This window comes from Arachis ipaensis, chromosome B05 (genome assembly GCF_000816755.2).
Source record: "Arachis ipaensis cultivar K30076 chromosome B05, Araip1.1, whole genome shotgun sequence".
In the NCBI taxonomy this organism is placed as follows: Eukaryota; Viridiplantae; Streptophyta; class Magnoliopsida; order Fabales; family Fabaceae; genus Arachis; species Arachis ipaensis.
Genome location: NC_029789.2, coordinates 125,554,588 through 125,565,604, shown reverse-complemented (window position 1 = coordinate 125,565,604; position 11,017 = coordinate 125,554,588). Strand labels below are relative to the sequence as shown.

Genomic DNA, 11,017 nt, shown 5'->3' with positions numbered 1-11,017 from the left:
TATATTTACTGTTTTAATTATTAAAAAAATTGAGAGATCCATTATCAACAAAAAAAAATTGAAATTGTGGAATCCTGGCATTGATAAATGAAAAGAATCTGACGGTGGGGAATCCATGAAGGATAGTAAGAGTTTGTTTGATTTAAATTGAAGGTTGTGGTCCTCTACATCTACTACTAAACCACAACCAGCAGAGTACTAATGGAATTTTTGTTACCTCTGCAACCAACTACAACAGCACCTGAAACAGTTCTCTAACTCTCTCTTTCAAATACCCTTCAATAATCTTGGTACGACACATCTTCTGAATCCTCTAATCATCATTCTACTCAATTTTCTCATTCTCTTCTCTTTTGCTCCATGTTCAAGGAACTTTAATTTCTCGCTAACTTCAAACATAAAACATGTGTTGCTCATTCAAATAGTTTCTTTCCAGAGAGATCTTTTTTTTTTCTATCTTGTCATAATTCTTGTAAAACACTACTAGTCCTATTCCCTCCTTTCAGAAACTCTCAAAGTTGCGTTTGAAAGATGGATCTTTTTCAAAACCCATCTTGTATAAAATCAAAGAGATTGGAAGCAGGATTATGGGTTGCAAAGCTTGTGCTGATGATGATGGGGGTTGTATCCCTTCTTTTTTTGTTGAAAGTGGCAATAATCCCATACACATTCGATCTTCTTCTCTCAACTCTCCCTCGCCTTTGGACCTCTGCAACAAGCTGGTTGACTCTCCCATTTGTTTACATCATTGTCAACTTCATCATCATCACCATTGCTGCTTCCTCCAACTTCTCCCACCAATCCATACCCTTCTCTTCTGCTACTTCTTCACCCAAGAAAACTGATGCAGATTCAGATTCAGATGCAACCACCACTGTTTCAGACACTCCCACCAACCCAACTACTCACCCGGTAATCCAAAACAATGAGCCACCAAATCAACAAGAGAAAGAGGCTATTCAACAAGAAGAAGAAGAAAAAGAAAAAGAAGTAGAAGTTGTTGATGCTGATTATGACTATGATAAGTTGAGAGAATTTGGTTTGTCTTTTGAGAAAATCCTGACCAGCCCATCATTGGAAAAGTGCACCAACGACTATTTCTTGCCGGAATCCGATGAAAAAGGCGATGATCATGATCACGATGATGATCATGATGATACACTAGAAGCAACATGGAGGGCTATCATGGAGGGTCAAGGGAAAACAATGAAGCCACAGCTGAAGAAGAGTGACACATGGAGTGGTGGTGCAAGGATTTCCAAGGCAGAGCCATTTCAACGACATAACAATGGACAAGGTACTGATCTTTCATGATGATCACTTACTCTATCTGCATCAAATAATGATCACTTACTCGGGTGTGGCCCTTCTTCGAATCCTGCGTTAATGCACGATGTTTGTGCACCGGGATGCTTTTTTATGGTATTATATTCAATATTTGTTTTTGTATTTATGCAACATAGGCTATGGTGGTGGTGATGATGATGATCCTGTGACTTGGGCTCAAAAGGAACTGAGAAAGTCTGAGACTTTCAACGACAGAGCTTCGTTGAGGAGGGAGAAGTCAATGACCCCTGAGGAGTTGAATCTCAGGGCTGAAGCATTCATCAAGAATTTCAACAATCAGATGAAGCTTCAGAGACTTGAATCTTACCAACGTCACATGAAAATGGTCAATGGCCGAGCTTAGCTTGATGTTGTTCTTCATCTTCCTTTTTCACCAGTCACAGTGAAAATAATTATTTAGCAAAATGAGAGTCTCTTGAAGTATATTAACCATTTGAAGGTACACATAAATATAAGATATTCATATTCTCAACTCTTTTGTGCTGTTTTATTTTATTTTATGTTTTTCTTACATTCATTAATTGCATTCCCATGTTGTATGTGTATTTGTATTCTGCAGCAATGTGATGTTTAGATATAAAACCAGCCTTTACATAACAAGCTTAAAATGATTGGTCTATGGTAGTAGATGAGGATTTTATACTTATAATAATTCGGAATAATTGATAGTGGCAGAGTTAAGTATAGCACTATTTTAATATGGAATCTTTGTGTATCTAAATTGAACATAACCAGAAATGATAGTGCTTGTTGAACTTTTAATACTGTTCTTTCTTCACTAGTTATGACCTCAGAAATGATTCTCTATTCTATAGTCTATACACAAATATGAACTTATGTGACTTCAAAAGTGTGACTATCTTGTTCATTGTTGCATTTTTATGGGATATTCAAGTATGAAGCATTGGGCTTGTAACACCTGGCATAGAAATAAAAAAAAAAAAAGGGTACCACAACTATACACAATTAAATGAATCCAGCTTTGATTAGGCTGTTCCACCTAACTAGCACTTGATTGAAGTGTAGAAAATAATAATAATAATACTATTAATATAAACACTATACATCTAATCTCTCACATTCGATTTGTCGGTCACTATAGTTTTGAGTGTTGACCGTTTTTTCTTTCTCATTGGCAGGACTTGATGTGTGTACATATTTTTGCTGCTGAGACTGTGTGAAGAAGCCAAAACATGTGTATCAGAGGACATGGTGGACTTTTTCCCTTGTCAAGTTTCTTGTGACATAGTAGGCATAATATTATTATTAGTTTTTTCCCCCTAATCTATGTTGTTCTCTTTCAATAAGTCTAGTGTTTTATATATATTTTATGATATATATAAACATAAGGGTTGTAGTAACTATGTAATTTGAACCCTAGGCAACACGCACTAAGAGGAGGATTATTTGTACTTATGCTGCAATTTCATGCAGAGCTAGTTTGCAAGCTAATTTACTTTAGTATGTGATGCATAGTTGCCCTCTTTTTTTCCTCCAAATAAATTACTCTCCCCATTCTTAGATTAAATAATACAATAAAAAAATAGATGACTAATTAGATGATTTTACACTGAACTATTTAACGATTCATAATATCATCTTTATATGATGTCTTTGTTAAAATAACAAAAAAATATATATATTTACAAATGAAGGAAATATGAGTAGGAACAACCGTGAATTAGGTCCCAATTGAACTAAATCACCTATCCCCTTCCAATAACGAAAAAGGAACCATGCACATGCTAGGAGGTGGTATCTGCTTGTGTTGATTGATATAAGGAACTCAGAGGAAGAGGAGTACTATACTAGTCTTTGCCTATATGATATTTGCAATTTTAGCATAGATAATGCATTATGCAATGGGGACACTGACAATATCTAATTAACATCATAAGTTGACCGAAAGGCTAGGACAACTTTAAGTACACTGTCGTGTTAAAAAGAACCTAGGCTTTTATTGATTTTTATATTTTTTACTATATGGGTTTTAAGGGCATGAATATGGATAAATTGAAAGTAACGTTAAGTTTAAGAGTGATGATTAATGGTTTTGCATGGCACCTTTAATTAAGGTGTTGATCTTGGCCTAAACAGATTGGTTATGTGGTCAATATCTTAAAAGGTAAACATTTAGTTTTGGGCCCAAATTGAGATTAAGGCAATAAACCTAAGGGAATTCACGCACATGCACATGGATATCTCACCTTTTAGAATAGTATAGAACAGATCAATGTAGATAATATTGAGAATCATCCTTTCTAATTTCGAAATAAGAAAAGTATTAGGTTTTATTTATGTTTTCATGAGATTAAATACATTTAAAATTTGAATTTAATTTTTATATATTAATTATATTTATTCTTTTAGATGACTATTTACAGATCAACATAAAAAATGTTTATTTGTTGGAATTATGTTTTACACCTTAGTTATTTGTTGTTATATGGGGCCGTTGCAAGTAATATAAAAAAAGATTAAATGTAGTTTTAGAAGTTTACAAGTATTTTTAATGTTGAGATAGCACTTTCTTGCTGTTGCTTGAAGGCTTCATGAGTAATTATGATGGTACCCAAGATCAGAAAGCAAGTTGGCTGCCCGACACATGCCACTGAAAATTGAAACAAAGGAACCCCATATGGTTCTCTGTAGTGTCACAAACCTCGAGTGGTTTGAGAGTACAAAGCCTCATAAAGAAGTAGGACCTTGTACAGCTTGAAATATAAATATAACCTGCTAGTTATTTTATTTTTATCGTATATAATAAACCATACACACGGGGACCCTCCAACTTCTGCAAACTGCTTTTTAACTTCAATTAGAAACTATTAATTTTGAATATTAACATTCAATTCGTCTCTTTTTTACTTTTTCTTCCCACTTTTATCAGTGGATTCTGCTACCCTGGAAATAGCTTTTTATATGAGAGATCTTTCCAGGTATGCCTTATTTGAAGTATTAGTTAGATTAATCCGATCCTTTGTATAAATTTGTTTAATTATTCACAAGAGTTTGCTCCCTAAAGTTTTATTTGTATAGTCTTTTTTGTTTTATTTTTTCTCTCTAGAGATTGAAGTTAATTGCCAACCATGTCCCCACAATATTTATGTAAACACCGCTCTAATAAAATTATTATGCTGAATACTCCTATGTGGGATGCCAATATAATAATAACAAAATAAAAGGTGTTATGTGTAATGTCTAAAGATAACTATATAATTTACTCTCTTATCACTATGACTGGAAATGCAAAGACAACGAGCAAGTTGGGGGTATGCATTGAATCAAGTTGTCTACACAATAGATGGTTATATGTATAATAATTACGTCTAAAAATCGATTAAGAAGAATGTGGTAAGCATAACAAAAGCATAAGACCCCAAATGTTTGCCATTTTCAAAAGGCAAGTCCTTTTCTTAAAAACCACTAATTTAAACAAACCATAAAATGCTTGTACACGTTGTTGTGGCACTATTATCTATTAAGCAGCTGTGGACCTGAAGCTATTGACTAGGGGGAACCAGACAGTGCATGGAACATAACAGTAAGTGCTTCCTTCAACAAGAGGCTATTTAAGCTAGTAGTAAGCACTAGGCAGTTTTTTCAACATAAGGTCATAAGGGTGCAGACTACAGAATACCCCTGAAGAATTCTATGTCCTAAAGTATGGAAAATTTTGATGAATAAAAAGCTGAGAAGGAAGCCTCCCTGAAAACAAAAACAAAAGAAAAAAAAAAGAAAGAAAGAAAGAAAGAAAAAACAACCATTATGTTTATTTCCTCTGTCCAGTTTGAAGTTAAACTACACCGTCTACACCCCCTCGCCCCTTCCATTTTTTCCTTGGTCATCATTTCAAAATGCAAATTCATAATGTCGAGTCCTTTTCTGAGCGTCTATGAAAAACAAGAGAGTTTTAGAGATGTTTATAGCATCTATTAAAGCATTATTGAACTTTATTTTGTCTTTGCTCCAACCTTCTTGGTTGGATTGAAAATAATTGTTCATAAAATACAACTAGCATAACTTACAAATATCAATTCAAATCATAGCCGTTCATTCCTTTTATGTGCCTTCTGTTTTTTTTCCAATTTTTCCCCTCTCACTCATCAACATCTGTGGTGGCGATTATATTTGTAATGAGATATGTCAGCGTATGTATACAAAAACGACACTGTTGGGGGAACGTTCAATTGGAGTCCTCAAATATTTGTATGCCTTAAATTTATGAAAAACAAACCAAACATCATCATCAAATTAAAAGTTGTCGTGGACACGGATTGTATATATGTTTAAATTCTCCTCAGCATTTTCCCACCTAAGTACCTAACAAAGTATTCAGCCTCTTCCAAAAAAAATAAAAAATAAAAAATAAAAAATAAAAAAAATCAACCTCAAGCATAATGTACACGTTAAAGTTTAAATAATTGTCATGATTCCAGTCAATTTTCTACAAACTAGTTAGTAGCAATATTTTTCATACTTTTTATCTCAACAAATATATCTTTTTCTCAATGATTTTCATGTGGGGATTTAAGAATCAGATTCAGAGAATCAGAACTTAGAAGGGTAGCCATGGAGATGATCATTACACCACAAAAACTAATGGGAATGGTGCTGTCCCCACTGCTCTATTATGTGTCTAACAATTTCGTGGGCGTGGGGTTATCAGGGCCACGCTTATTTTTTTCATGATATTTCTTAGACTGTGGAAGCATAACCAGAAAAATACAAAGGATATAACTAAGGAAAATGCTGTTAAATAAATCAGCCTTTGAAAGCAGTAATGCAAAACATAGGTATTGTTTAATTCTGTTTCTTCCCGAAAAAAAGGTTTTGATTCACATTTATTCTGTAAACAAAAATTAACAACTAAATGGAAGAAGGAATAGAAATTCAATTAAGCAAGACTAAACATACGAGAAGTCAAACTGACAGAACAATTTCGAATACAATACGCCCAACCAACAGAGCAATTGACTGAAGTGAAATGAAATGAATGAAATCACCCATCATATGATGCCATCAAAAGGAATAGTCCATAATAGGTAACTAAAAATGTGTGGTTGGAAGCAGAGGAAGCTCACCGCTTCAGGTGAAAACCAGCAGGAGATGATGCTTAAGTGGGAAGAGGAACGAAGCGCGAGCGGAAGAGAGGATCACGGTGGTGATCACGAGCGTAATCGACGTAAGCATGTGGTCAGCACGTGAGCAATCGCAAGATTCTGGAACGTCAGCAGGAGGAGTGTCGGGGGCAGAATGAGGCGGAGCCGGAAGGGAGTTGCCAGAAGAATGTGGAGGAGCACCGTTATTGTTGGATTGGGTCTGTCCCTGGGCCTGGGTCTGGACTTGGACTTGAAGTTTTAGGCCCTGTTGACAGTGGCCCAATCTGCCGCAAACGAAGTAGCGGGTTCCAGGTACCGTGAGGTGGATCACTGTTTCCCCGGAGCTGTACGTGGCCATGGCGTTGGCGATAGTACACGTGTCGTAACCTTGTTGGTTAACCTCCACCACATCATAGACCGGCGTATACAAGAACACTGTCAACACGCAACAGAGACTCAGAGGGTTAGAAATTGATAATCGTTAATGCTCCAGTTTCCATGGTTGATCTTAGGTAAGTTTACAATAGAATTGAACTTCATTCCATTTATTCAAAGTAGATTCTCCGTCAAAAAAAAAAAAAGTAGATTCACTTAATTTGATCTTCTTAAATAAAGTGTAGATCTGAAGTGTTTATGTAAAAAACGTGACTGGCTTTGGCACAATGGCACTGTTTCTGTTAGTAAGGAACATTTTGGAGAACGAAAACCGTTATGCCTTTCTGTTAATAAATAAATAAATTACACAGAAGTGTGTTTGTTAGACATGAATTCTGATATTTGCTCAAAATAGATCGAAAGTTTAACTAAACCGAAGCAGTCAATCAGTTATGCATGTGCATTGTGCTAGATTTGAAGATCGAATTAAGATGGTGGAAACGAATCATCATATGTTGTTAATTTCTTGAACTGGAATTCATATACAGAAGAGATAATAATGCATTGTACGTATAAAGGTATATACCGAGATCATCGCCAACGGAGAAGGTAGCGGAAGAGGCCCAGGCCTGGATATTGGAAGTGAGATCCCAGCCAGAAGTTTCGCCGACGGTGTGGTTAACACCGCAGACGCATTGGAAAAGAATGGAAGTGATTATGATCATAACGATAGTCTTCGCTGCCCATGCTGCCCTCAGTTGCTCCATTTTCCTTCAAACAAAACCAATAATCAAACACACATGAATCAATTTCATCAACTATTTATAAACTGATAGTGGACGAATTTATCTAATCGCAACAAATCATATATCTATAAAAGTTCTCTGAAGAATAATTTTGACGTACGTGAAAATGCAAATGAATATCGAATTTTCCTTCGAGCAAGTAATTTGGATTTGCATATTCGGAAAATTAAATGGAACAAGTTGATCATTGTGCAGTACTGCAGTTTGATTTTCTCGAGAAAATGGAAAATGAAATTCGAGGTATGTACCTTTAGCAATAATATGAGAGAAGAAGAGAAAATCGTAGCTAGCTGTAAATTCAGAGAAAAGGAAGGTAAGGCGGTAACAACAGACTAACAGTGATGAATGACAGAGTGAGAGTCCATAGTGTTTTCCCGCCTTTTTTAAATTGTTTCAGAGAGAGAGAGAGAGAGATTTCACGCTTCATGGCATGCTTTCTCATTCAGTTGCAGAGAATATGCTACAATGCGGGCGCACTAACCATAAGGATCGTGGACACGCAGTGTAAGTCAAGTTTTTATTTTATTTTATTTTTTAAATACTTTGATCACAAAAAATAATTATTTATATTTTACAATATCTTTTCATTTACATATTTTTAAATAAAATAATCAATTACTAAAATAATTAAATTGAACATAACAGAATAATTCAATTTATTATAATTGAATAATTAAATATTTTTAAAATAGCTTAATCAATTTATTTAATGAATATCAAATATGTATTTTTATAATTTAACTAATTAGTAGTTAATTTTTATAAGTTAACTAATTATTTGAGTTTTGAGTGTTCTGTTGAATTGAAATTCATAGTTACTATTTATGGTATATTTTTTAGTTGTATTTATAGGACAATTTGTCATACTGCAAATTTATTAGATGGTTGAATGATATTACTAGAGATGTGGAGGTTCAAAGTTCTAAGCAGGGAGTAGAAGATAGATTAATTGATTTGGAGGAGAGAATTCTAAGACTGAAAATGGACTATACTTAGAAATAAGGAAACTCCAAATAAAATTACTGAGGGAGATTTTATGGTACTTATGAAGAAAATCAATATAACAAGTTGTCTTTATGTGTCAATTGTTGATTGGAAGCTATTTTTTTAAAGTCTACTTTATAATTATCATTTTCCCTTTTGGCTCTCTTTCTCTTTCTTATCTTTTATTATTATCTGAACAAACATTGTGTTTGAATTTTTCGTTAATTAAAATTTTTTTTAGTTAAATTGATGTTAATTTTTAATTATTTAATTTAAATTTTAAATAAAGGGCAATTTACCTAAATAAATAAATTGGGTGAAAACTTTACTCAAATACACAAAACAGAAATTCCTTAGTGCATTTTCACACTTCTATGTAAACCGTGGGAAGCTACCACGGATTATGGTGTTTGTGGTTTGTGTGTAAACCGTGGCAAGCTCCAACGGTTTACGAAGAGAAAAAGCTAAGCATAAACCGTGACAAGCTCCCACGGTTTATGAAGGAGGAATTTTTATCATAAACCATTTATTTTTAGATGTTTGATTGTATTAATGTGATATCATTTAGACTGCGCATGATAATTGTGACAGAATACATGTATATAATAGAAGCTCAAACCGCTTAAACTATCAAATACATAGCAGATAATATATTAGACAATTCTCAAACTTTTTTAACTATCATTTCCTGTTACTTCATTATTGTGTCATGTCATGCACCCAACAAAACTAATCTAATGTAATCTAATCTTTACTCTCAAATCTCAATACTCACTACTCAACACACAATAGTAAAACAATTTTGTTAAAACATTCATAGTATTTTTTTAAGTTTTGGATTATAAAATTAAAGTATCAATTATATGTATAAAATATATATTAAAATATATATATTTTATATTTTAATATATATTTTATACATATAATTGATACTTTAATTTTATAATCCAAAACTTAAAAAAAATACGATGAATGTGTTAACAAAATTGTGTTTACTATTGTGTATTGAGCCGTGAGTATTGAGATTTGAGAGTGAAGATTAGATTACATTAGATTTGTTTTGTTGGGTGCATGACATGACACAATAATGAAGTAACAGGAAATGATAGTTAAAAAGGTTTGAGAATTGTCTAATATATTATCTGCTACGTATTTGATAGTTTAAGCGGTTTGAGCTTCTATTATATACATGTATTCTGTCACAATTATCATGCGCAGTCTAAATGATACCACATTGATGCAATCAAACATCTAAAAATAAATGGTTTATGATAAAAATTCCTCCTTCAACGGTTTATGCTTAACTTTCTCTCTCTTCGTAAACCGTTGGAGCTTGCCACGGTTTACACACAAACCACAAACACCATAATCTGTGGTAGCTTGCCACGGTTTATGTTAAAATCAGAAACCGTGGTAGCTTCCCACGATTTACATAGAAGTATGAAAATGCACATATACGTAAGGGATTTCTGTTTTAAGTATTTGAGTAAAGCTTTCACCCATTTTATTTATTTGGGTAAATTGTCCTTAAATAAAATTGACTAAAAAAAAATTAATATGTATCTCGTTTACATCCTAAGTATGACAAAAAAATATAGCTTTACGAAGAATTAATACTTGGCTCTAAACTATTGATCTTGTATAATTTTTTTAGCGTTGTTATTTGTACAAATGTAATATGAGTCCTCGTTTTTTTTTATCATAAAAAATAATTGAACTTAAATAATTTGATTTTAATATAAAAGATTTAAGCATTGATATTTTAATTCATAAAATATATAAATTAATTTTATATTCATTACAATTAAATTTGATAAAATTATTGAAATGATACAATAAATAATTTTTAATTTTATTAAATTAATACAATTTTAATAAATAATAATTTATTTTTTTTATTCATGATGGTGCTATGGATGCAGCAATCCTAACCTGATTAAAATTCTTGCGATCGTAGAAGGACATTTAATTTAATTTTTTTTAGGATGTAAACGAGATATGTATTAAATTTTTTTTAGTCAATTTTATTTAAAGTGTAAATGAGATACTTATATATCTATTTAATTTTTATGATAGACTATTGGATAACTAAAAAGACAGTATTTATAGTTTATTTTGGATTATTTTAGAAAGTAAAATTGATTTACATAACTCATCTAAGTTTATGTTTTAACAATTTTATTGGATTATTTTAAAAAATAAAATTGATTTATATAACTCATCTAAGTTTATGTTTTAACAATTTTATAATAAAAAATATTAAATATTTATTATTTTAATTAATTTTATACTTATTATTATTATTTCAGATACTAATAGACTTTTTTAATATTTTGTTTATATTATTTTATTTATAGTGTAAATAAAATATATATATATACATCTTATTTTTAATATAAATAG

The 11,017-nt window shown here is 32.3% G+C and overlaps 2 protein-coding genes across 2 annotated transcripts; one reads left to right on the top strand and one right to left on the bottom strand.

The window, feature by feature from the left end:
• Positions 160-2,832, top strand: LOC107644048. Its single transcript, XM_016347828.2, has 3 exons — positions 160-1,297; positions 1,464-1,786; positions 2,487-2,832. Exons 1-2 carry the CDS (start codon positions 532-534, stop codon positions 1,688-1,690), a joined length of 993 nt encoding a protein of 330 aa, XP_016203314.1. The 5' UTR covers positions 160-531; the 3' UTR covers positions 1,691-1,786; positions 2,487-2,832.
• On the bottom strand, positions 6,134-8,058 carry LOC107641048 (chemocyanin-like). The gene is made up of 3 exons (XM_016344557.2): positions 7,879-8,058; positions 7,411-7,595; positions 6,134-6,884 (listed from the first exon to the last, which is right to left on the bottom strand). The coding sequence occupies exons 2-3, from the start codon at positions 7,589-7,591 to the stop codon at positions 6,436-6,438; spliced, it is 630 nt and encodes a 209-aa protein (XP_016200043.1). The 5' UTR covers positions 7,592-7,595; positions 7,879-8,058; the 3' UTR covers positions 6,134-6,435.